This window comes from Prionailurus viverrinus, chromosome C1, assembly GCF_022837055.1.
Source record: "Prionailurus viverrinus isolate Anna chromosome C1, UM_Priviv_1.0, whole genome shotgun sequence".
NCBI lineage: Eukaryota > Metazoa > Chordata > Mammalia > Carnivora > Felidae > Prionailurus > Prionailurus viverrinus.
Genome location: NC_062568.1, coordinates 182853256 through 182880318, shown reverse-complemented (window position 1 = coordinate 182880318; position 27063 = coordinate 182853256). Strand labels below are relative to the sequence as shown.

General features: G+C 51.9%; 1 protein-coding gene across 5 annotated transcripts in view; it reads left to right on the top strand.

Annotated features, from left to right (window-relative positions):
* Window positions 1-16233, top strand: part of NFYC (nuclear transcription factor Y subunit gamma) — a 66057-nt gene extending 49824 nt beyond the window's left edge. For 4 of the 5 annotated variants that reach the window (XM_047868700.1, XM_047868699.1, XM_047868701.1 and 1 more), the window contains exons 6-10: window positions 4436-4609; window positions 8106-8264; window positions 11402-11509; window positions 13956-14015; window positions 15025-16233. In XM_047868700.1, the coding sequence (XP_047724656.1) occupies window positions 4436-4609; window positions 8106-8264; window positions 11402-11509; window positions 13956-14015; window positions 15025-15456 (933 nt within the window). In that variant the 3' untranslated portion in view covers window positions 15457-16233. The remainder of the gene's footprint in view (window positions 1-4435; window positions 4610-8105; window positions 8265-11401; window positions 11510-13955; window positions 14016-15024) is intronic. The other variant, XM_047868703.1, reaches the window with a different exon arrangement.
* Window positions 16234-27063: the final 10830 nt, after the last annotated feature.

Below are 27063 nucleotides of genomic sequence, written 5' to 3'. Positions count from 1 at the left end.
CAGATGTGCCTAATGTGCACCCAAGTTTGAGAACCACCACTTAAACCGTTTTCTGAGCAGTCATGAGAAAGAATGTGAATATCTGTCTTTCCCTCTCTTCTGCCTGCCCCTCTCCAAAGGCCACACTGATTGTCTTTTCAGCACCTTGGGTGCATAAAGCTCTTAACTGCAGTTGTAATAGACCCCTTTCCTGTAGAGCTCATTGTTTGAGGCACACGGATTGCATGACTCAGTCAGTGTGGTAGAGACACTTGGGGAATGGTGGCAGGGTCTGACAGGAACAAAGCCGTGCCTTGTTCTCCTCGCTTTATTTTGTTAATAAAATTTTAAGTGTTTTGAATGAATTATTTCATAATATATTATCCTTAGAACAGAGTCATTCAGTGACAACCATTGTCCTATGCTGTCTCATACTGATAATCAGTCAGGAAGTATAGAAGTGGGCATCTTAAAGGACACCTGTAATCCTGACCCTGCCTGGAGGCCTTTGGACCAGCAAATCCTCTGTCCCCTCCTTACTAGAGCAGGTGCCTCACTGCGGCTCCGTTCTTTCTGGGCAGTCTTTGCTACTGTAAACATCCTTGACTGGAAGCTGTAAGGTGTTCAGAGGAGCTTTCAGTCGGATGTTTACAGCGGCAGGCTGCCACGGTCGTCCCCCCGCTGCGCATCGCCTTTGAGACAATTGCAGGTTTGTGCCCACAGGCTCAGTTCCTCCTCTTGGGGTGTTTCCCTCCTCTCTGAGAAGTCACTACAACAAGAACTCCGACTACTTCTCTTCCCCCAAAACAAATGCTACCATACCCCTGCTCTCCTTGTTGGAATTTGTTCCAGAAGCCCCCTTTAAAAACAAGGTGTTGAGCTCTGTGACAAAGTCAGGCCTTGTGCTAACTCCTGCTTGTTCTCTATGGGCCGTCTGCTGAACCAGCTGGCTGCAGGGAAGGGTCATGTCCTGTCCCTTCCTCAAGCCCTCAGTGCCTGACTGACTCAGGGTGTCAGACAGTTCCTTGTTCCATCCTAGCCCGGCTCACAATGCTGTGATCCATCTCCTTTTAAAGTATGTCTAGCTGAAACAGCTCCTTGCTGCCTGGATTCAGGTCTTTGTAGGTGTTCAAGCCATTGATTGGCGTCCTGTTGGGGACAGCTGCTGCCTGGCCTTTGAAAGGTTGAGATTGCTGAAAGCTGGCCTGAAATTCTAAGATAGCACTTTTAATCCTCTGTAGACTCAAAGTTTTCCCAAGCTCCAAATTGGCTGGCACCTCCTTAAGTCCTTTAAAAGCGCCTACTCTCCAAAACTCACCCTTTCTGAAGGAGGCAGCAGTTCATTTCTGGCTACTGAAGCAAATGTACTTTTTTCAGTTTGGGGCTGGCTGCACAACTCTGTAGTGATGGCCCTGGGATGCTGCTCATTCTCTGACATTTGTCAGTCACCACTTCTGAAAAGATTCCAAGCGTAAGCCCTCTGGTCAGGGAGGCCGCTGCGAAAGCTGGGCAAGTGCCCCATTCTGGATTGATCCAGTCATTCAGAGATTGTCCTAGCGCAGGGGGTGATTTCCCACTGCTGGGGAGAGAAACTAGCCAGAAATACTGAATTGTAGATCTAAGGTCCTTGACTTCTCAAGAAGTGCTTGGAAATTTCTCTTGTTCTTTGGGGAAGCCAGTAAAGGCTATTTAGAAGCAGAGAAGAGTTGAGGCTGACTTCTACTCCACTAAAGCTATGAGTTGAAAGTTCCTGCCCATTGAAATGTCATTTTCTCTTCACCCATTTCTTTAAACCAAGCATAATCATTCCCTTGCTAGCTTGCCCTCCATTGGCCGGATGAGTCTCCATAATGCAGAAGAACCTTAGATGTGCCTCCTTCCATTCCAGTGATTCGAGAACAATCTCGCCTGGTCCTCACAACACAAACCTAGGCGCCTCTACTTGGTACTCTCAGAGTGACCTAGACACTGCCTAGTTCATAAACAACTTAAGGGGGAGTGATGGGCAGTTTAGGAGAAGCTTTTTACCTGCTGTCACAGTTTTTGGCAAGGAGTATTTTGGCTTTTGAAAGGGATGCTTAAAGGGTTTGCTTTTTGTCTGGCAAAAAGACTATATTCACTTCTAGACCAGTTGCAGTCAGAGATAACTGGAGACAGAACAATCACAGGTCAGGGCTGGGAGGCACCAGTTTCTCCCTCCTCCCTGACTTCTTCAAGTTGGTTGTGGCGGTGGGGGGTGGTAGGTTCTTGGTTCTCTACACCCTCTCATTACCCAAGAGCTTTTGTAAGTTAGGTCTAGACTACAGTGATGGATGTTTTTTTTATAAAATGAGAAGGGCATTCTCAGTGGAAAATAAATACGTTGAACCTATTTCAAGAGCTTTGAAAAGAGCTGTTGGCCTTTGTTTCTTGGTTAAGGGAGGCTATCTGTATTTATCCCTGCCACAGCCAAGAGCTAATTGACAGGCTGGCCTTTATTTATAATGGTGAAAAGTTGAGTTGAAATGGAGATGATGATGATGTCACAGTTACATTGTTCTGGAAACTGAGACCTCAATGAAAATAAAGGGGACCTCCTTTTTCTTCTGCCTCAGCATGGTTATGGTCAGGGTTCAGATTGTTTGGGTCTAAGGCACAGACTGCATTAACCTAGAAAATTCATTCTTGTTTGAGAACTAGCTTAGAAATCCAGAATGTTAAAAGTGTCTGCTGAGGCTGGGTGGGTGGCCGTTAGGGAATCTTGTCATGCCAAGACCCCAGTTCCTCAAAGCCTGGATGTCAACAGTAGTAGTATCCTGGGCCCCCAGTCACCAGGCAAGCCCTGTTCTGTAGGGGACATGAGCTCCCCACACCATGACCACAAAATCCTAGAGGCAACAAAAGAGAGTGTAGCTACTCTTTTCTGTTGGTAATAGCTGTTGGGTTCAAGAGACTGTCATACACCAACTTAAGCGAAAAAGCACTTTCCCGGGTGCCTGGCTGGCTCAGTCAGTAAAGCATGTGACTCTTGATATTGGGGTCGTGAGTTTAAGCCCCATTCTGGGTATAGAGCTTAAAAAAAAAAAAAAAAAAGCACTTTCCTACCTGCAGCTGTCTGCCTGGCTCTATAAATCCATCCATCATTCAGCAACCTCTTACTAAGTACCTACAAGGGAATGAATGGCTGGAACAGTGGAGAGCAAGAGTTAAGCCCTCATAGGGCTTCCACTCAAGCAGGGAGGGCACTTGACAAGCAAGCAAAACAAAGTGTAGTGAGGAAAGGACTGCACAACATAGATTGGGGCACCTAACATAGTGAGGGTATGGGGTCAATACCGGCTGTGTCATTGTCATTTTGGGGAACTTTGAGGCAGCCCACAGTGCCTCTATACCTTGAAGAAGTGCCTTTTCCTCTCTTCTTGAGCCTGGCATACTTAGCCCAGAACAAGGAATTGGGTAAATGAAGCAAATTTTCTGCTCAGTCAACCCAAGTGGTTGTATGTTTCTGTTGTTTTTGTTGTCCCAGGCAGGGGCACCGTGTGTCGCAGGGCCCTCCGGAGCAGACGCCGATCTCTGTGTCAGTGGTCAGGGGCCGGTCAACCCCGGACCCTCAGGCTCTAACCATGTCGTAGTGTGTGTAAACATCCTACACTCTCAGCTGTGAGCTCAAGGTGGCTGGGAGAGGGTTGTTTACTCCTTCTGCCATGGAAAACGTCAGCTGAAGAAGGAACAGTCTCCTCATCCCGCAGATTGGACAGAATGCGACCTCCCTAGTCAGCCAAGGCCGCCCCCCAGCGGAGAGCTGTCCCTCAGGCCCCCTGGGTTGCGCTTCCGTGGCTAAGTACAACCAGAACCAGACCTGACGCTGGACAGATGTGCCTTCAGTGACCACGGAGCTCTTGATGTGCTGTGAAAAGCTAGGCGCTTACCTACCAGTGCTCTCAATCCTGACACTCAATTCTGAAGTTCCAGCCCAGGGAAAGCCCTGTTTCCCTTTTCCCTGCTCCGTCCCTCTAGAGCTGGCAGGAACCAAATAAGGAGAGTGCTGCCTACTGGGGAGATTGGGGGCTGGCCTGAGATGAGAGCCTGATGTTTGGGTAGCATCTTCCCAGTGCTCGCAATTAGCACCGTTTGCAGATCACAGGCCTTGACGGCGTTTACTGACAGGCACTGCTGGTGCGTGGTTTTTAGTTACGGTAATTATTTGCCCATTTGCAACTCATCACGCAATGGGTGATTACTCTGTACTTCAGAAAATTGGCTGTATGTTTTGTGAAGCCTATGGAATCTGTTATTTTTAGTTTGATTTAGCACAACTGGTCTCTTCGAATTCCACTTTCCCTTGGCTTCAAATGTGGAGAGCTCAGCATTCAGCAGGCAACTGCACAGAGTCCGTTTGGGGGAAGAATGGAAATTCACTGTGGCGGCTGCTGAGTCAGTTCTTTTCCTCTTACCTGCTGCTCCTTCTACCCCACAGGAGGAGGTGCGCCAGTCCGTGACTCCCGCCGAGCCCGTCCAGTACTACTTCACACTGGCTCAGCAGCCCGCTGCCGTGCAAGTCCAGGGGCAGCAGCAGGGCCAGCAGACCACCAGCTCCACGACCACCATCCAGCCTGGGCAGATCATCATCGCGCAGCCTCAGCAGGGCCAGGTCTGTGAGCTGCAGAGGGTGCCCGCCGGCAACACGGCACCGCTTAGGTTGGGGAGAGCACGGCCGGGGCAGAGGAACAGGCCGGTCGTTTTACGACACCAAGTTTGAGGTCTAGAAACTTGGGCTTCTCCCCAGATTCAGCCACCATAGTGACATGTCACCCTGACCTCTCTGGGTCCTGGTTTCCTCACGGGTCACGTGAGGAGATGCAGTGAGAAGATGCTCTCCAGGATCCCTATGAGCTAAAACATTTTGGAAGGAAAAAAGTCTATATCATGCCCCCATGAAGAGTAGTAACATCCCCATGGGAGGTATTACAAGTGGACCCCGTGCCTGTGTTTACACTGGAACTAGGATTTGTTGTACCTCTAAGGAAGGAATCAGGCATCATTTCCAGTTTGCGTACTTCCCCTCCTCTTCTCCCTGTCGTTTTTCCGTCACACCATAGTTGTGTCAAGTGATCTTTTTACAGTAGCAACCAGAATATTCCCTCCCCCCAGTGGATTGTTGTGAAAGCAGTAACATCCATGCTTGTTGGGGATCGCGGGAGGCTGTGAAGAACTCTGTTCTCTGAGCTCTGACTCCAGATTCCCCGACAAGCATTAATTTATTCACCAAAGATTGAGTCCTATCCTATGTGCCTGGAATATAAGCATGAATAAAACAGTCCCTATTTTTAAGAATTTTCACAATCGGAGTGCCTGGGTGGCTCAGTTGGTTAAGCGTCCTGACTGTTGATTTCAGCTCAGGTCATGATCTCTCACAGTTAGTGGGATCGAACCCCACACCGGCCTCTGTGCTGACAGTGTGGAGCCTGCTTGGAATTCTCTCTCTCCTTCTCTTTCTCTGCCCCTCCCCTGCTCATGCGCTCACTCCCGCTGGTGCTGTCTGTCTGTCTGTCTGTCTCTCAATAAATAAATAAGTAAATAAATAAATAAACATTAAAAAAAAAAGAATTTCCACAAACTAGTAGGGTACAATTACATAAAGGTCATACCACCACCACCTGAGAAGTGTAGAAATATTCTTAGGGCTGTGTAAAGGGTGTTAAGGGATCACATCAAAAGGGATACCTAACAAAAATGTGAGAGAGGTGGTAGAAGTGGATGTCAGAGAAGGTTCCCGAAAGGGAATAATCCAACTTTTAGAGGGAGAACAGTGGCAATGAATCAGATAAAGAGGGCAAGGAGGGCTTTCCCAGTAGCACAGCACAAGCAAAGGCTTGGAGGTGGGAGCCCGCACCGGGAGTGGCGGGAGGGTGCAGTCAGCATGGGGACATCTAGGCAAGTCTGAAAATAGAGGCAGAGGACACATGCTAGATAGTCTTGTGTATGCCGGTAAGGATCTGGGTTTGCCTAGAAGGAAAAAACGATGACGGAGGTAGATTTAACTATTAATTATGATTTTAGGATTTATTCCCTGCTCCCTTTTTTATCCGTATAACAAGTTTTAGGGTGCTCGCTCTTTGCCAGACACTGCCGGGCAGGAGGGGTTCAAAGATGATCACAGCCTAGTCCCTGCTTCAAGGCGTTCACTGTACCATGATGCCTAAGGGATCTTTTTTGGCCAAGGCTTGTGCCTCTGCAGTGGTGAGAGCTTTATCCCTCCACAGAGCAAACTTTGAGGGAGTCTACGAAGCGCTGGCTCTCATCGACTCAACATCTAAGAAGCTCGTGGTTGTTGTGTCCTGACAGCAGGGCACACGCCATACGTGATTTGACAGCTGCCAACTAGCACAAGCCTTCATTTTCCTGAAGTGACTCAGAAATACCATGGAAATCCTCTTGGGGAAATTGAGTTGGTAAAGTACAGTGATGAGTTGGCAGTATACATTTTTTTTAGTCAGCAAGAATTTCATCTATTCTCTTTGCCACCCCAGACTTCTCAGCTTGGAGCTGGTGAGGCTTGTGGGGATGGGGAAGTTGGCCTCTCTCTGTGTCTTCTAGCTGTGGTTCTCTGTCCTGCTGGTTCAGGGTGGCCTTGTGCTGTATCACCCCTGCTTAGGCCTGTAGTAATGATTATTTCAGGTTGAGTTCAGATAACCTTTGCGGGACAGAACACATATTAAAGTTGGAAGGAGAGCATATTTTGGTAAAGTGAATCCTGTGCGTTCTGTCATAAAATTGGAAACTTCTATTCCTGGAGGTTGGAATAGAATAGGCTGAGTTGAAAATCGTGGTGTGAGAGAACAGGAGGTGTTTCCTGTTGTCCTGGCCTACCGCATGTATTTTTAGAGATCCCTCTGTTCTCTTTACCCGCTGTGTCCAGTTCATAGTAATTTCTCCTTCCTTAGTAATCCCCTGCATCTCCTCTATAGTTCCTGGGACACATCCCCTTCTCCTGTAACTAGATGCATAGTATACGTATGCAGGCAAAGTCTGAGAGCATCAGAATAACAACATCAGTAGAAGCCCAGATTCACTGAGATTCCCAGAGTCGTCTTACTGAGGTAATTCTTAATTCAGAGTGGGACGGGACCATACCCAAATTGGGGCATTGGGGGTGTGAGAGTAGTTTAAAAGATTCCACCCTCCTGCCACTCCCATGACCGCCACCCCCTAACCCCTCCATTACCATGTGCCACTACCACCCCACCCCCACCACATGAACCGAGTGCTGGGCCCACTGCTCTAGGTAATCTGCAAAGGTCACATCTGGGGCTAAAGTTTTAAAATTTTGAACAAGTGACCGACCAACCCTTTTGACAGTTCACGTCTACCGTCTCTTAAAGGAGTAAGTTTCGTAGGACTACAACCCACTAAGTTTGTGTGAGAGACACGGAACCTGCCAGGTCGTGTGTGGTAGACAGAATTTTCTTACACCTGAGATTCTTGTTTCTGGAAAGATAAAATCCTCGCTTTATTAAATTCTGTTACTTAGGGGTGGCCTCAGTTAACATCCACATCTTAGTGGCATTTGCCTCTCCCGTGGGAAGCCGTGCTGGATCCAGAGCAGCCAGCTGGCCGGTGTGGGCTGGCGCTGCTCTGCTGCTTGAGTGCAGCCAGCGTGCGCCTTAGTTTCCTCCCAGTGTCTTGCATGCCTGGAATGGACTCCAGGATCCTGAACCCAGTAAATTCGTACTGACCCCGCTTTCCATTCAGTTTGCTCTCCAAATTCACCTGCTCCAGACCTGACTTTGGCCATTTCTCAAATGAACTGTCACGGTTGCTTTTGATTCTTTTGTATTGGATGTGCCTTTCTTTCGTTGCAAGAGCTCTGAAAGATTGCAGTATTTGAAGCATAGAGGTGTTTGGGGCTTGGGCAAATATTCTGTACCATGAGCCTAAACATCTGCGTGGCTTTCTCCCATCTTTTGTCTTGGAGAGTAACTTTAGCAGTGCCCCCTGTACACTGAGTATTGCTAAATAGTGTTAAGGTGAGTTTGGGTGTCCATGGAGGGGGTTTGCTCCTAGTTAATTGGTCGTTATTAACCCCTTGGTAAGCGCAGTGGCTCTAATCTCGAGCTGAATCCTCTTTTCTCATAACTCCTCTCTAGACCACACCTGTGACCATGCAGGTTGGAGAAGGTCAGCAGGTGCAGATTGTCCAGGCTCAGCCACAGGGTCAAGCCCAGCAGGCCCAGAGCAGCACCGGACAGACCATGCAGGTGATGCAGCAGATCATCACAAACACAGGAGAGATCCAGCAGATCCCGGTAAGGCCCGTTCTGCCTTGCAGCCGCAAGGCGCTGTGCTCGTGTGGGGGCGGGAGTGCTTCCAGATCTTACACACAGAGGATCTCGTATACCCATATGTGTAGATGTACACGTGTTTTTTTAAACCTATGTCCCTGTTCACCCAGACCACAACTTGCTTCCCTGTATACTGCCTGCTTTCCTCTAATCCACTTCAGGTTTGCCACCGTGGGGCAGTGCCTCTCCACGTCCCCGCACTCCACCTACGCAGAGGATGCTGGTAACCACTGTTCCATGCCAGGACCTGACGGCCCTGGGAGGCAGTCCTGTCTTTTGATTAGCAGTGAATAAGAGGGAGGTGTACGGGGAAGGCCATAAATAACACTTGTTGCATATTCATGAGTCAGTTCCCAGTGGAGCCTGCAGCAAAGTGTATTTTTGGCTTTCATTTAACTTACCCATTCCTTCACTGTGGACTGCTACTTCCTGTGTGCCTTGAGGGATTTCATTTCTTAGATTTGTTGGCTTTTTTACTTGTACTTGCTCTTTTGTAAGAAATGTCCTATCTTAACACTTGCCACCTATACACTGGTCATTTTGCCACCCGAAAACGTGGAAAGTGAGTGACACGGAGCAGTCCTTCTGTTTCTGCCCCTTGGTCTGCCTGTTGTAAATGACACGGAGGCAGATATAGAAAGTCATTTGGACTTGGCTAATCACTTCCTCTTTGCAGAAAGCTCTGTTTTTGTAACTGTTCTTACTAAGTTAGCAGATAGACCAAGAGAAAGCTTAGGAAAGTGGAGTGCGTGAGTCTCTGTACCTGTCTTTCTGTCTCCTCCCCCTCCCTCCCTTTCTTGCGCTTTTGGCGCACTCTCCCTCTGCTAGAGCTTGCTCCTTCTCCCTCCCTCCCTCCCTCCCCCTTCCCCCTCCACCCCCCCCCACCCCCCCCACCCCCCCACATACAGACCCATCAGTTTCAGGTGCCTTGCCTCATTGTGTCAGGCACTAACCAAGACCTCTCTCTTGAATGGTCCTCTGTTTTACATGTGAAGGCATCAGAACAAATTTACTTAAGCAGAGAAGAGTTCCCACTTTATAGTAACTTTAACTCAAGTCTTTTTAACCCTCTGGGGTACAGAGCTTTAGCACATATTTGTTGCAAATTCATTATTTTCAGATACCTTCTGTAGGAGTCTGCATTTTTGAACTCAAGAGTGCTCACCCCGATAGAGGGGACCTTCAGGAAGGAAACTTTGCTTCTCTTTTGAAAGCCCGAGGAGCTGGCTTATTTAGCCTGTAGTTAACATCAAAAAGCTGCCAGGCGCCCCAGACCTGTCCTTGTGGTAGAGCACTGAGGGCAGAGCATCATTAGATGTCTAAACCTAAGCCTAAAAGAGGAGCTTCTTGCTTCTAAGAACTGCTTGGAAACTCTCTGGCTCACAATTTTTCAGTCACATCTGTTTCTGCAAAGAGCTCTTCCCAGCTGAGAGGTGTAAAATCTCTGTGGCTGTCAGTATACTTTCCCTGTTCTTGAGACAAGGCTTTAGTCTTTCATCCTGGTTCCTGGTCTGGAGTTCGGGGACTCCTGGGACCAGCCACCATCAGTGTCAGCAGATGAGGCTTCCCGAGCCTCCACACAGCTGCCTTCAGCCCCGCAAGCAACTTAGTGTTGTTGCCTGGAAGCCACATTACGGGATTTAAGGGGGGCGGTCTGGGCCTGGCATCACAACTTCCCAGCAGCTCTTCTTGACGTGTTCTCGGAAAGAAAAGACCGCAGGTCGCAATATCTTGCCCTGTCTCCTGTGAACCGGGTTCTTAACGGGTTTAGATTTTCTATCCCTCCGTTTTCCTAAGTGGACAATTCTGGAATGGTCTACCAAGAACTTCCAAGGTCTACACTGACTACCAAGTGTTAGTCTTTTCTTGGCGGGTCACATCCCCTTTGAGACCACAGTTGCAGAGAAGCAGTGTGACTACATGCACACGGGCAGTTGCATTTACCAGCACTGTCCTCATGGAGGTAAAGTTCCCTGCCAGGGAGCTGGCTCTTGAAGGCAAGGGGAGAACTCACTCCGGGACAAGGAGGCATGACTTACCTGTTCACGTCAAGAAGTTCACCCTTGCAACAAAGGCAGGCTGGGCAGCCAGGGAGGGTGGTGTCTGGGCCCTCAGATAGAGAGAGACCAGTCTGTCCTCCTGGTACCTCTTTCATCGCCCAGATCTCGAGTGTGGATGTCTGCAGTGCTCTGCTGACTCTCTTCTGCTGAGCCATGGCTCCTCTCAGTGCAGCCGCCTTGGTCTCTCCGTTCCCGCTCGAGGCACAGAGACTTCCATGGTACACTGGAGCGTTAAGAGCCTGAGTTAAGGCTTTTAGCGCACAATTAAATGCAGCATGTGGTATTATTGTATTATCTGAGACTTAATCTTAAGCATGAGGGACTCTAAAGGCCTTTTTGTAGCTTTGGTTTCCCGTGATGGGGTTTTCTCTGAAAGGTTTATTGATTCAATTTCCCCTTGGGAGGAGTTTGGCTAGAAGCTAGTGCTGAACACCAAAGATCCTAAAAGTCCCACAGACCCCCATTGGTCCTGGCTCTTGGGGACAGAGATAGTGAAGCAGGCCAGCTTTTTCTTCCGAGATGTGCAGCGTGGGGTTGGGCAGGACTGGGGCTAGGGCACGGAGTGACGGCCATCTGCCGTGGGCTCCTGGCAGATGCTGGAGCTCTTGTGAGTATTGGATCAGCCATCCCGGGAAATAGGGTGGCGGGGTGTGGAGGTAGAGGGGGGAAAGGCCCATACTTTAGGGACAGAGCATTCCGATCATGTCTCACAGTCTTTGGGATAAAATCCTAAGATAAACTAAGCAAACAGCTAAGAGTCCGTGAATGTTGAGGGTGCAGCCATGCTCTTCGTCACATATGTGGCCAGATCCTCTGGGAATTTTCTCCACAGTCCATTCAGGGAACATATCCTCTGTTGTGTTTTGTGACTTGTGGGGTGGGGATGTTCTGGTTTTGCCTGTATTGACCTCTGTTGAAGAGGAGCTTTTCAGAGTCAGCTTCTTTGGAGAGCTTGGGGGGCAGGGGACGGTCACCGCAGGGGAAGCTTGCCTGGTGAGACCACACTCAGTCCCCTGCGTCTGTCTGTCTGCCCCACCCTAGGTGCAGCTGAATGCCGGCCAGCTACAGTACATTCGCTTAGCCCAGCCTGTATCAGGCACCCAAGTCGTGCAGGGACAGATCCAGACACTTGCCACCAGCGCTCCACAGGTATGTGCCCCAAAGGTGCAGGGCTTGGGTAGGGGACCAGCCCGAGCTGGCTTCTGGCTGGAAAGGAGGGCTCAGCAATCGCTCTCTTGCCACCTCACCCTTCAGCAAGAGACACCTCCACACCCTTCACATCTCTTCACCCCAAAGGACAGACGGGGTTTAGTGGAGGACTGGATTCAAAGCATGTCTCTTACCATCTTGTTCTCGAGGGACAAAGAAATGCAAAGGAGGGGAAATCTCAAGGACGCTTGTGAAGAAAGCCTGATGTATGTGTGTACATGTCTGACCAGAGGAAGCACTTTGACAGACTGCCTCCTCGTCAGCCTGAGTTTCCATCTTTGAACCTAAATAGCTGTTGTGTTCTGGCAGCCGCTGTGCCCTTTGGAAAGTTAGCCTGGATTTTACTTCCCCATGCACGCCCAGCCAGAGACTGTCCGCTTCGTCTCCTCTCGTGCCCTAAGAGACGGAGGACTGTGAGCCACAGGTGCTGAGGGGACAGCCTCCCTGGGCTTGAGGATTGGGGGTTGGGGAGTATGGGCATCATTTGCACTGGATGGGGGATGCTGGTCAGGGGGAGGCATTGTTAATGGATTCTTTTGCCTCAGACCCAAAAAAAGCAGCGATCGTTTAAGAGCTGGACCCGTCTGGCCCAGTTGCATTTCTGGTGATGTATCTATTGACAGTGGTGACAGAGCTGAGTTTGTAGAGCAGGTCTCCAAAGATCTCATTTGGGAAAATATAAGGAATGAGCCAAAAGCAAGGCTTCTGAGTTCCATATAGTCTCTGGGATCATTAAAGGGCCTGTTCTAAACCCATGCCTTGGCTCACATAAGGGCTTGGCCTTTTCCCTAATTCCTTTGGGGCTGACTGGCATGGAGTCACATCTCCAAACCGGTCAGGTCACACCCTTAGGTACCCCTCTTTTTAAAACACAAAAAACAAAAAGTCTTGTAAGATTTTAACCTGGGATCCAAAAACTTTTCATGGCGAGGGGATGGGAGGAAATGAGAAAGAAGAGGTTTCCGTTCCTCAGAGGCCAGTTTGGGGGCCAGAAACCAAAGCCAGTGAGTGGGGAGAGTCGGGTTGTCAGACAGGAGGGGGAAGAAGCAAGAAGAGGGCACCATTACAACAACTACATTACAACAGGTTGTGACTGTGACGGCCCGGCATGTAGTAGTACGTGTTTGTTGAATGACTGCTGAGTGAATAACGTGTAAATGGCATTTAAAGGTAAATGAAATTTTCTCAGCTCGTGTGAAGAGCAGTCCTGCTGGCCACAGGGCACAGTTGACCTTCTCATCTATGAAGAATATTTGCCATTTGTCTCAGGGTCATTCATTTATTCTGTAGACATTTCTTGAATACTTAACTTTGCACTGGAGGCTGTAAAGATAGCCACTTAGAGACTGGTAGACTGGTGGGAGGGGAAGGACCCCCAGTAAGGGACAACAGTAGGAAACTGTCATGAAGCCCTATCACGCCTGTCCCCTCCTTACTCCTGACGGCCTTACGGGTAGGCCTGACAGGGTGTTTTTGGCTGTTGTGAGGACCCTCGAGAGGGTAGTCTGTACCTTGCAGGTTGGCTGTGAGGGTTCCAGGAGATGGTACACAGAGGACATTCCTAGTCAGATGTTGCAGAGGTGCACATATGCACATAAGCCTGCTTTCGTCTTCTTACTAGTCTACCAGGCTGCGTCCGCAGCTCGCACTATATGATGCGGTTCTGCACGTCAGCCAGCACGTTTCTTTTCAAATGTACTTAAAATCCCCACGTAAGATTGTAAGTACATGTGATACATGTTTTCCTTGCTCCACCCGCCTCCACCCTCCCCCCCCCCCCCACCCCCTGCTTGGCCCAGACGACTTCACGTGGCCTGTCTCGGAAAAAGTACTTCATAGGTGTGCCACAAGGGCTTCCAGGGCCAAGGCCACCTCCCCGCCAGGGTGTTTCATATTCCAGGCAGATAATCTAGGTGATACGGGTTTGGTTTGGAGCCCACCTTCCAAGAATGAAACAGACCACTCACCCCTTTGCCCGGCGTTTTGCAGTCTGCATTCACTGGCTAAAGGTCTCCCGGGGTTTCTGCCTAAGCCGTAAATGTTAGGCCTTGTCATGTTAGCACCTAGGAGCTTGCAATGAGAAGCAGATGGGAAGCAGGTGGACATTAAGAGAGAGGGTTATGGAAGTTGTGTATGTTACACGTTCTGGGGTTCTCTGTGGTCCCCTCTGTGGCCCTCGGCTCGGAGTAGCCATCAGTAGTTGGGATGGGGAAGGACCCTTGCTCTCCTGCTACTCATTAAGCACCTGCTCTGTGCCAGGCCTCATTCCGGGCACTTGATGTGCATTGTCTCACACAGTCTTCACAACCCTCTCCTGGTTGTGGGCTGCCGGAGGAGTGGGCCAGACCCTGCAGCTGACCTTACTCTGCCATCTTGATTCCTGCAGATCACGCAGACAGAGGTGCAGCAAGGACAGCAGCAGTTCAGCCAGTTCACGGACGGACAGGTAGGACACCCAGCTGGGGGAGGGGCCGTGGGGAAGAGGCTGTGGGGGGGTAGCGGGTGTGAGATCTGTGGGTTTGGATGGTTACGGCAACTGTCCTATTTTCCGTTAATGAGTGGACAGAAATTGTTAAAGCGGGTTCAGTCTTGAATTTGGAGTACAAATCCTTTAGATTTAGATTTGTGGGAGCTGAAAATAATCTCAGACATTATATAGTCCCAATCCCCATTTTACAGATGAGTCAGCCGAGTCCTAGAGATGAGAAGTGTCTTGTCTGTGCTCACGCAGCTCTTGATTGCAGAACCAGGACTAGAATGCGGGTCTCCTGTTTCCTTCTTTAGGACTAGTTTTTTCTAAGCTATGCCGCTTTTTAATAGCATGGGTTAGTTGAAATGCAGCGAACATGTGACTTCTCAAGCTCTCTTGGTGCCTGGAATTCAGTTAATTTTGAACTCATGTGAGGAAGGAGTCACCCTTTCCCTCTGTCTTTTCCCTCACACTAACAGTCCCAGAGACCCCCGAGTACATGGTAGGATGACCACCTCCCCCCCCTCCACGCCTGTGTTCTCTGCTGCCCAGAAGGGAGAGGAGCCGGCATCAGGACCCACGTCTGGCCCCTGCCTGCACCACACACTAGGCTCACATGCCAGGGCTCTTGTGGCACGGGGTGGGGGGCGGGGGGGGTCTTCGCCTGTGGGCTTTTTGAGGGGGGAATGCTTGAGAAGTCAAGTGTCCAGTTGGCCGTGTCTTTCCACAGTGGCTACCTGAGCTGCTTCTCCACGCCTCACGGGTCTTGGCTTAGTAAGCGTTTAAACCCAGGCCACCTCCTCAGCAGGGCCCATGTAGGAAACGCAGGTTCACTGTAGCCTCGGCCTGAGCCAGGTGCTCGGAGGAAAGGAGGAGGAGAGGGGGTAATCCTACTGCCCCTGCTAGTGAGGATTACCAAGAGTTGGGGAAATGCTGACTTCCAAGCTGCTGGTACAGTGGATCGAATTGCTTGTGTTTGTCACAGAGGAACAGCGTGCAGCCAGCCCGAGGCTCTGAGCTAACGGGAGAGGCAGAGCCCAGAGAAGTGAAAGCCACGGGAAATGCAACTCCCTGCACCTCTTCCCCGCCCACCACACACACCCCCTCACACCGGGCCGGAGCCTCCTGTGTCTGCTGCGCCCAGCCCCCGCAGAGCCCCACTCCCCCTCCTCCCTCCGACGCCTTACAGTGGGTGGTGGTCGAGGTGTCCGGGGCCCCCAGCCAACTCGAGGCCCATAGGGAGCTGCATGCCCCTCTCCCGGGGGTGACCTCACTCTCTCCTCTCCACCCCTCGCAGCAGCTCTACCAGATCCAGCAAGTCACCATGCCCGCCGGCCAGGACCTCGCCCAGCCCATGTTCATCCAGTCAGCCAACCAGCCCTCCGACGGGCAGGCCCCCCAGGTGACCGGCGACTGAGGGCCTGAGCTGGCAAGGCCACGGACGCCCAACACAATTTTTGCCATACAGCTCCGGGCGATGGGTACAGCCTCCCTCCCCAGAGGACCCGGCCGACCTCCGCGCCTCCTACAGGCTAGGACACTGGTGCACTGCGCCCCACGCTGGAGGCCGAGATTCTCCAACAGAAAGATGCAATATTTTTTTTTCCTTTTTCTCCATTTTTTCTCCGAGGAATCAATATTTCAGTATGTTGAGCTGTGTGTCCAATGCTATGAAATGAATATTAAATAACATATTTATGGCATTTTCTTGAAGAGTGTGGTTGAAGAAATATTTCTTTTGTTTTCCTTTTTTTTTTGATTCTTACCGCCACTTCTTTCCAGGAGCACATCTCCTCAGGGGGGTATGTTATCTCCTGAGTCTCGGAGCAGCTGCGGCCCTAGGATTTGCCACCTTGTTCTGCCCGCAGATTGAATTAGGTGACCACGTAGCTTCTTTCTCACTAGTGGTCCTCTTCCTCGTGACCCTGTGCTCGTCCCAGAGCTTTGTGTGTTTGCACCCAGAGGCTGTGGAAACATTCCTTGCGTTTAAGAGGTGAACTCATTTGCCATGGAGAGTGGATGGTTTCATTTCCAAACCCTTCTCTCCCAGGGACCCAAGGAGACTAGAACTTTGTGCATTTGCCCACCTCCACCCTCCATTTTTTATCTTTAAAATGCATTAAAAATTGTGCTAGTCTCCTTTGCTGCATGGACTTCAAACTGCATGAAATGCAATAAATCTCATTTTAGATAATTTAGAGTCTGGGTTTCTGTGTCTGGGGCATTCATGGGGCCACTTTTCTTGGGAAGGCTTGGAAATTAGGTTTGTTTGCCCTCAGGTTGCGTGTCTGTGAAGGAGCGGGACCCTTGTGAAGAGCGGGCGTCCAAAGCTAAGGGAGCTAATGCTGCATATCTGATTCAAATGGAGGTCTTCCGCTGATTTTGCAAATGAACTAGATCAGAATCTGTTTGCTGCTTGGAGACGCCCGCCTGCCTTCCCTCCTAGACTACCACATGTGGGCCAGATGCAGCGGTGTCCTGCTGGTTGAGCGTCAAGAGAGCATCTCTCGTGGAAGAAACTGTCTCTGTCCTTCAAACCAAGGACCCGGATCAGTCCCTCCACTTCTGCCTTGGCACAGGCTGCCATTCTGAGCTGCCGGCTACAGCCGTGCCCATTACCAGAGGCATGGCATCTGCCACGGAGGGCAGCCCAAGCCTCTTGTTAGCCAGCAGATCAGAGGGTTCTACAGCCAGGGTGTGCTTCCTGATAATCGAAGCAGGAAGAATAGAGCATTCCACTTCTTCACTGGTTTTTGTTGGCCACAGAGGCCAGCGGTGAGCCTCTTTTCCTAACCCTCACCATACCATCCTTACAACCTGAGCGAGGCCTGCTGTTGTGGGGAGAGCAGGGAATGGAGTACGAGGAGGAAGGAGATATTAATTTCTTCTCTGATGGTAATATGCCATAAAACCGTGGGCAACTCCCTTCTCTTTGGACTATCCTAAGGAGTGAAATGGGGACAGGGAAGGGGCTTTGATATGAGGTGATGGCAAGTCTGACCCTGATACTCTGGTAACTCTCACACCAAATGTCCCTCGCTGTTAACCATGGTAAGTACTTGGGCATCTATCATCGATTTCATTTTCGATCATTTACCTAAGTGTACCTTGCGGTATTCCACAAGAAAAATTAAGATGGCTTGTGTAGAAAACATACACAAAGACATAATAAAATATGACAAATTAGGATTAAGAAGAATATCATTGAGTGGGAAATCCAGATTGTAAACGTGAACACAAACATTCTGGCCAGAAAGACCTACGTAGCTGTTTGAATTCAATTTCACATTTGGCCCTGGGCTCCCTGGCCACCGAGGCAAAAAGATGAGACCAGGTAACAGATTCATACTATAAAGGGAAGAAGAGTAACATTGTCTTTCAAAAGCAAAGATTTTCTCAGTTGTAAGGTTTTGGATACATGGTTCCCCTCCGGTGACCTCTTGGTAGGTGAAGCAGATGATAACTATCACAAGAAGTCGGTAGTTCCGCCCCCATGAGTCAGGGGCAGCCCCCCCAGGCTTCTTCCTGACTCCCAAGTTTAGCGCCCCCCCCCCCCTCCAGTTATCTTCGTTCTAGTTCTGGACTCTTCTCTGAAGGGGATCATCTGGCTTTTCCCACTGCCCTGTACCCAGTCTCACCCAGCCCCACGCGGAGAGATGCAGGCTCAAGGAACGCCAGCCTCAGAGGAACAGCAGCAGCCCAGTGATTTTGTTTCCTCACCAACCTCCCATGTTGAGGCCACAGCGCTGTCCCACCTTGCTGCTCTTCAACCCATTCTTGAAAACCCAAGTAGTTGGATTTTCACACCAGCCGGAGGGTCCCCGTTTCCCATGGACTTCCATTCTTATTTTGGAGATGTTTGGATCAGTTGTGATTGGCAAGCAGCTTCCTTACTGAGCACGTTCCCTTTAAATTTCCCCGCCAGCAGGGCCCATCTGGGTGTAAACAAACACTTTAGTGCAGCCCAAGAGAGCCCCTGTCTAATCCCCAGCACGATCCCCTTACATCCGGAGCACGCTTTCAACATTTTTCCTAGCACTTGCAGCATCCGATGATCTTCACGGTGACCCTGCAGGGGAGACAGGAAGAGGGATCATGATGCCTGTGTTACAGATGGAGACATGGGAGGCCTAGCAAGGTGCAGTGACTTGCCCAAGGTCACTCCGTGAATAGGGGTGGAGCTGAAGCCAAAACGGTGGTATCCTGACCCTGTGTGTGTGCATAGTGGCTTTCCGGCCAAAGGTGGTGGGGTGCACGTAAGAACAAGACTTTACCAAATGTGAACAGTCTGCTTTTGTTCTGCCTCCCCAAGCCATTGGTCCAGTCTTGGGTATACGCGGAGTAAATAAAGCAATCGGATCTGGTGTGTGGACAGCTGGTGGTTGGGATGGCTGTCTCAGACTGGTGCTGGAGACTGGAGGCCCCTGGGGTTTTGAAGACCACCTGGCCAGCCTCCTTGCTGTTCAGTTTTGCTGAGGCCACAAGGGGGCAGCAGGCAGCACTTCCCCAAGCCTCAGGACGGTGCCCTGTCTCACCCACCTTTATCCTGACTTGAGGCTGTTCTAGGAACTACAAGGGGGTAGGACTGTCCCCTTTTTTCAGTGGGTCCTAAGTTCTTAACCCCATCCTTGGTAAGACCCTTAACTTTTGAAGGCAGGGGCATCTCTAGGGCAACTGAGGGCTGCAAACACTGTCCCAAGCATTACATCAGGGTAGGTTCTCAGGTTTTATTTATTTTTTAAAGTAATCTTTATACCCAGCCTGGGGCTCGAACTCATGACCCCAAGATGAAGCGTCACATGGTCTACTGACCGAGCCAGCCAGTTACCCCAGTTCTCAGATTTTAATAAGACTTTCTGGCAACCCAAGTTCATTCGAGGCCCTTCTTATCTCCCTAGTTTTGTGTCTTTCCACTCTCCTCTCTCCACTCTATGCACTCGGTTACCCACTGGTCCCTGACCTCACCTCCATGTTTTCAGAATGTACTGGCCCAATGCCTGGAATGTTTTTTTTTACTTCCTCTTCCACTTACTGATCTCCTAGACATCCATCAAGGCCCAATTTAAATGGCCCTTGCTGAGAAACTTCTAACTCCTGGGGCAGAGTCTGCAAAGACCTCTTCCATGCTCCCGCGGCAGTGTCTACAGCCTCTCCTGTTTGCGCTCGTATTCACAGTCATTCAGCAAATATTTCCTTGGCACTTTCTGTGTGTCCGAAATTGTTTTGGACATTGTAAAAACAGCTGAAAATTAGCCAGATGAGATTGTGTTATCGTGGAGCTTACATTGGGTTGGGGGAAAGGGGAGAGAGTGGATGGGAATGAGAGAGAGAGAGAGAGAGAGCAGCAGAAATCCCCTATCACTCTTAGAATTTTCTGGATTTGGCTGTCTTCCTTACAGATGGTCCTCCTCCAGTTCAGAGTCCTCTCTGCACCTCCAGAGCCCAGCACAGGGCCTGGGACCAAGAGGATACGAGTGACTGATGAAGAGTGAATGAACATAAACCCTTCCCTGAAAACAGGGCCTCCACACCCGCGCTCATTCCCACCTCCGCTCGTCTCTTGCTATTGCTTTTCCCTTGTTAACAATTTTTGTTTGTTTTATTGAGCTCTGATACTGTGCGAGGCAGGGATAGTAGATAGAGATTATTCTTTAGAGAAATTTCTGTGTAGGAAAATATATTTAAGCTTGATGCCTAATAGATGATCTCATTTCATCTTTACATCCTCATAAGGTAGGTATTCTCGTTTTATAAGTGAGAAGTGGGGGTTCAAAGAGGTTGAGAAATTACCTGAGGTCACCAGCTGGTCGAGTGGAGCCAGATGCTTCAAGAAGCCTCCTGTCCCAGCCGGGCTCAGCCCCATTGGTCTCCTCCCCTCTGTTCAGGATTCTTCTCCGCTAGAGAATAAGAGCTCCCGCACTCCCCTCCCCTGGTAGGGACCTAGCTTTTGTCCCAGGACTCCAGCGTCTGTAAGGCCTCTGTACGGGGGCATCTGACCTCCCAGGAGGAGAGGACCCTAGAGGGGAGGTCAAGTGCCTGGTCACAGGAGCAACTTGGATGTGGCCTCCCCAAGCTCCCTGAGCTGGGCCGGTGGTGTTACTCCCTAGCTTGGGTTTGGAAGAGGGGATGGGAGAAGCAGCAAGGCTGGTGCCCGGGAGGGGAGAACATAAGATGGGTCCCAGTTGAGGACAGGGTGGGCTGGGTTCCTCTGGCTGGTGCTGAGGAGCAGTCCAAAGTAGCCAGCCCCCCTCAGCAGCCTGGAGCCCCCTCACCTCTCCAGCTCCCCAACTCTCCCCCAAGCCCCTGTGCCTCTCTCTTTCAAGTGAAATTCTGAGACAGAAGCTTTCTAAGATCTCGCATGTGTCAAATGTCTTTATTTTGCCCTTTGTTTGGCGATGGATGGCATTCTAACTTCACAATTATTTGCGCTCAGCACTCTGAAGATACTATTCCATTGTCTTTTGGCATCTGTTGTTGCTGATGAGACGCTTACTGTCAGTTCAATTATTGGACCTTTGTAGATAAGCTATCTTTTCTCTCTGGTGGCTTTTAGAATTTCCTTTTTATTCTTGATATTCTACACTTTAGCTAAAAGGTGTCTAGATGTCGTTTTGTTTTGTTTTTAAAGATATCTTACTAGGCAGTCTGAGTCTTTTCGATCTAGAAATTCATGTCTTATTTCTGGAAAGATCTTAGTCACTCTTTCCAGTATCTTTTTCCGGAGATAAAACATGCTGGGGTTTCTTCTTCAATCTTTAATGCCTCTTTCATGTTTTTAATCTCCTTATCGTACTGTGCTTTGTTCTGGAGGATTTCCTTGGTTCTAGTTTCTAATTCACTAATTCTCTCTTCAGCTGCATTCACTCTACTAACCCACATATTGACTTTTTTTTTTTTTTATGTCAGTGACTTTAGTTTTCATTTCTAAAATTTCTAGATAGTTCTGTTCATATCTGCTACATGGTTTGACATCTTTCTGTTCTTGTTTTATAGATGCTATTCCTTCTTTTATCTTCTTGAGGATTTTAACTATATTACACTTCCTTTCAGATTGCTCCGTTATCTCTAGATCTTTAAGTATGAAGTCTCCCATGAGAGAGATGTCTCTCAAGATACTGTACTTTTTCTTACATGTTGTGAAGTTTATCCTTGAGATAGTTCTTTTCAGCACATTTTCCTGACCATACCTGGAGATATAGAAGCCACCCAAAGAGCTGATTTCTCAGCTGTATTTGCCCAAACCATGTGGATGTGCACAGCCCCAAACTAGTTCTTATATTAGTGTCTTGGCTTGGGACTTTTCTCCCCAGAGCCAAGACCAGGAGGCTAGGAGGCAGAGATCTATTAGTCCTGTGTATGGCAGGCAGCACTTGCCCAGACCCAGCATCAGGCAGGGAGCCTACGGCAGCCCCTGCCACTTGTGGGGTTTGCAACTATACCTTCTGTCCTGCTGAATGCCTCCTCAGAGGTATAGCCTCTACTATTCACCAGAATGCCCTCTCACTTCTGGCCCTTAGAGACTTCTCATTCTTGCTTTTGAGTTTGGATATATTTTTATAAGTCGTCCAGAATTTATCTTGTATGTATCTTTTAAGGAAGAGGGACTTTAATACATGTTCAATCAAGTTCGACCTGGAAGTCCCACTCTCTGGGCCTCGACCCCTGTCATTGAGCCCCCAGCCTCCCTTCTGAGCCCCCATTATCCTCCTTGGACCCCTATCTCCTTCACCAAGTCTTATCCCTTTTCTGGACCCCCTTCTCTGCTACTCAGCCTGCAGTCCCTTCTGCTAACATCATCTCCTTCCCTGAGCCTGCATCGAAGCTTCTCCCACCAGGGGAGCAGGGAAGCTTTCTTCCAATGCACCCTCAGCAACTCAGAAACGTCCTTCCTCTTCGCTTTGCAACCGAGTCCACAAGTCCCAGCGGATCTCACTGAGAACACGGAGACTACCAGCACACCTGCAGTAGTAGTGGAGCCTTCTGCATGGTCTTCCAGGAGTTGGGGGTCAAGGAGGAAGAATCTTGAAGCCAGAGGAGGAGCCACAAAAGAAGGGATGGTTTTGACTTTCAACTCCACACCCCCTCTCCTTCAGTGTCTCCTCTTTGTGGGCCCCCCTCCAGCCCTGAGGATCAATGGGGGTTCACTTTCGCTGAGCTCAGCAACACCGTTCCCTCCCTACTTCCTGTGTCTCTGAACTGACTGGCCCTGAAGGCCTGCGTGGGCTGGGCTGGGGAAAGCTCAGGGGCACATGGAGATCTGGGGGGATAGAAACTCCTCTGTTCCCTCCGGTACCTCCCACCTGCCAAGGGGCCTAAGTCTCTTGTTCTCTCTGGCCTCACTGCGGAACAGAAGCAGGGCTGATCTTTATACTTCTTCCTCCTGCTCACAGTGGAGTGGAGCCCTGGGAGTGAATGATGCAAGTGATGCCATTACCCCGTGTGCACCCCACCCTGCACGCCAAGCCCCTGCTCCTAGGAAGCCTTCCCAGATTGAGAAGAGCTGCTAAGACTAGGAGCTTCTCACAGCATGTCCCCTCTCCCATGCATTCAGTCTTCCTGATAGCTGGGCAAGGTGGGGTAGAGGTGGAGTGGCTTGCCCAAGGTTACCAGCTAATCCAGAGGTAGAGGCAGGAAGCCCAGCCATGACCTGTAGTTCAGTGCTCTTTCTGCCCCTGGCACTGCCGGCCTCCTTGGGTGCCGATCCCTCCAACTCCACCCCTCCTGAGCCCTCTCCTATGGAGCCCCAGCCTCTGCAGCATGGCCAGGCTAAGGCTGTGGCCAGACTCTTTCCTATCAGGCCAAACTGGACCCTCCAGCTTAGCATTCAAGGCCCCTGGTGTCCCCCTTGCCAAGCTTGCCCTTCCTCCCCTCTGCTCTATAACTTCTCCATCCCTACCCCCCACCTACACATACACACACACCCTACAACACAGGGGTAGAGAGCAAGATTAGGTGAGTCTCTTCACCCTCGGTCTTCTTGTCTGTAAAATGGGGGTGTAAGCAGCATTGCATCACAGGGTTTTGGGTTGGGGTGCCGAAATAAGACAATGCAGGCGGATCACCCTGGATAAGGCCTAGCATTTAGCCCGGACCTCATTAACGGGGTCTGCAGGCGTCATTGGCTGCACTTCTCCGCACCTCTCCGAGTCCCCCTGCCCCTGTCCCCTTGTGGAGACATTGCCAGTGGAGACTTTTCCCTTGTCTGACCTCTAGCAGCCCTAAGAGCTGTAAGAAAACCCCGGGGGAGAGGGAAGAGGAGGAAGTCGGGTGGGTGGAACCTCGACCCCCCCCTCACCCCAACCCAAGCAGAACACCTGTGCTTGAATACTTCTTACATGTTGGGGTGCTACTTTACGATTCTGTCTATAAGGAGGATTCCACTGTTAGTAAAATCTGAAAACCACAGACTTAAAACCCCGCTTCCCACTCCAAGAAAAGACTCTGCACCTTTGGTTGACCTGAGATCACACCGGTGGGCTGTTAGAGTCAATGACAGGCTTGAGCCTGGCCCTGGGACAGAGGTCCCAGACACTTTTAGACCCGAACCCTCACAGACCCGGGAGCCTCCACCCCTGGCAGGGGTGAGCCACGGAGAACAAGGATCAGGCCATCTACAGTTCCCCTCAGCCTACAGCACTGGTCCCAGGATCCCAGTGCACAGTAGGCAGGTGCCAGCCAGCAGGGAGGACAGGTCACAGACAGTTCTGGGGTCACCCACGGGCTGTGTATCCTTCAGTGCGTTCCTGTATCTCTCTGAGCCTCAGCTTCCACACATGCAAATGGCTGCTCTCTGTCTCAGATGGGGCAGGACCTGGCACACAGCTGGTGCCCTGCAAATGGGAGCTCTCCCTCCCCACCCTTCCTCTCAATCAATACTTGCTCCATTGATGGATGATGGTGACAGTGATGAACTACAGGAGATCCTGGAGTCCTGCCCCCTTCTTCTGGTACAGATGGAAAAACTGAGGCCCATAGTGGGGAAGGGACCCGCCCAGGTGGGTCTGGGCAGAGTGGAGACATTCCGGTAGTGTTAGGCAGTGTTACCAGGGAGAGGTGCAGGGGCTGGGGGGTGGGAAAGAAGCTGCTGAGGGTGGGGTGCAGGGAACAGGTGGGAGAGAGGAAGAGAAGGAGGAGGGTGGGAAGCCACAGCACACCCCCCCACCCCCACCCCTGCAGCAGGGAGGCGGACTGAGAGAGCTTGAGACAGCTGTTTGCTCAGAAAAGTGTCTTAGTCACTAAAGGCTGTGGTGAGGAAAGTCCATCCTCCCAGTCATGTCCTGGGAATCCGGATGGGGGCAGGAAGGCCACCGGGTGACCCTCAAAGTGGCCACCTGTCCTCTCGGAACCGGACTTTCTCCTCTGCCTCTTCTAGTCCTTATGCACACGCACACGCGCGCGCACGCGCACACACACACACACACACACACACACACACACACATCCCCCAAATAAACCGCTTATGGCCTCCTAGGACCATCTTCTCCATTCCCCTCACCCCTTAAGAAGAGTCCACGTCTTTCCACTTTAAAAAGGAGTGGGCCTGTCCCTCTGTTTGTTACACACACCCCTGCAGGAGAAACAGGCAAAGTCTGTGTCCTATGAAAGTCCTTCCTGAGATCTAACTTCCATCCCTCTGGCAGCCATGGTCTCTTTCCTTTTCCTGCTGCCAGTGAGGAGGTTGTCTGGAGCTGGAGTTGGCAAAGGTGATGAGGGGCCCTCTCCTGGCAGTGAGGGCTCCTCACAAAGAGAGGAAGTGACTTGTTCAGCATCTCAGATGGGAAGAGAACCGTGGGGTCCAGAGGTGACGCTAAGCTTAAAGATCAGATTTCCAAGAACAGACCCAGGTTCAGATATTCTGGGTATTGGTAAGGGCAACCTGGGTTCAAGTGGCGTTTCTGCCACAGAACGGCCTCTAAAAGATCTCTGGAACAACCCAGATCCTTTAACAACTGCTTTTCTTTCCACCTACCATTCAAGTCCTCAGATCTACTTAGTCCTACCCTACAGGACCCCTCCCTGATTGTGGAAGCCCAGACAGTCCCATAGAGTACTGGAGAGCGGTGCCGCTTCTCTAGGGGGTGCTAGCTTCATCCCACAGGGAGACAGGAAGGATGCGGTGCATCTGTAGCTGGGCCCTAGGGTCCAGAAACCTTCACCAGCTACCAGCGAGGTCGGGGCATAACCTGCCCAGAGGCACCAGGCTCTGGCCCTGGGCACACCTGCAGCTTCAAGGAGCAGCAGGAAAGATTCAGGTCAGACCCCAGAAGGCATCCCGTGTTATGCAGAGGGAAAAGGGTCACTAGCCGGGCACGGGTGTGGGCCAGCTGCCAAGCTGGGCTCGGGGACCCCCCAGGTCCCGGCAGCCCCCTCCCCGCCGCCTGCAGATCTGCCTCTCTCCCTCCCCCACAGGCGCTCAGCAGATCAATGCTGCCTTTGCTGACAGCTGAGAATCGAGCTCGCCTTCCCGCCCCCTGCCCCGCCCCTCCCGCTCCGCTGGGTCCCCCGAGATCCTCCCGGAGGAACGAGAAGAGTTTGCTGCGGAAGCCTTCACCCTGGGGCAGGGCCGGAGGAGGGACGCGGCTGGTGGGGCCCAGGCTTCCGTCAGGGGAAGAGGGAAGGAGGATCGGGAAACCCAAATTACCACTCCGCGCAGGGCCCAGAGGGCTAAAGGGAACGAAAGGGCTGCCCCCTACTGCTAGAGGAGGTCAGGCACCAAGAACTTTCCAGCTGGAGAGGGAGTTCGTGGGAAAAGAGTCTCCCGTTTGGGGGTGGGATTCTGTGGGCCTCTGGGGAGAAAGTTGTCCGGCCCGCAGCGCTAGTTCAGAGCTCACCTCCCATCACCCACGTGCCTTGACCTGGGAGGGAGGCCAGGTAGCGGTTCAGGCTGGGTTGGCTGGGAGCAGGCCCCTCCATCGGAGGAGACTCTTCGTAGGGCAGGGTGGCCAGCCAGGAGGCTCTTTCCCCCACACGAAGAAGGGAAGCGCAGACGTGGGCGTGGGGCTGGGGGTGGGAGGAAGAACGGACACACCCGGGGTCCACTGTGCAACACACTGTGACCCAGCTCGGCAGCGCTGGGACAGCAGGCCTTTCAGGTAGGAGCTGCTCGCCGAGCCACCCGCGGCACCGGCACATTCTACACACGCCGCCCAGCGGACTAAGGGCACGACCCGACGGGGCACACCTCATCGCTTCCACCGCCACACCCAGCGGGGCCTGGACGGTGCACACTCCTCTTCACACCCCTCCCCATCGTGCCCACGCCCCACACCTGCACGCACTCCATCCCATCACCGCGCGCACCCGCAGCCGCCCGCTCTGCACACACGGAGCACGCACTTCTGCATCCACTCGCACCCGAACTCCACGGGACGCCGAGCCCCGTCCACGGCCGCGGCCGCAACTCCACACTCCACGCCCCACTTTCCGCAGCCACACACCGGGCGTCCCACCCCAGCCCGGCCTTCGGGGCCCGGCAGCCCCTCGTGCACGCCACTTGCACGCGGCCACAGCCCCCCGGGGGCCGCCGCCACGCGGTCGGGTCCCGGCACCGACTCGGCGGCCCGCGCGGCCGGCGCGCCCGGCCCCGCCGCTCGCTCCGCGCGCCCCCCCTCCGCCTCGCCGCGCCCGCCCGCTCGCTCCCTCCCGATTTGGGAAGGCGGCCGCGGGGCGGGCGGGGGTGGCGGGGGAGGGGCGGGGCGGGGGAGGATGACATGTGAGCGGCGCGCCTGAGGCAGGTGGAAAGGCGAGCGGCATGGAGCGCGTAATAAGAGAGTTGGAGTCGGAAAGAGCCGCCCCAGTCGCCGGGGAAGCGGGCGGTCAGTGCGGGCTCCGGCGGCCCCCAGGCTCCGCGCGCCCGCCCCCGGCCCCCGCGCCTCCCCGGCCCGGCCCCTAGCCCCCGCCGCCCCGCGCCGGCCCCGGGCTGCCCCGCCGGGCCCGGGTCCGAGCCATGCGCCGCTGAGCGCCCCGCGCGCGCCCGCCCCGGACCTTAGCCGGGCCCCGGCCCCCCCTCTGCCCGGCGCCGCCC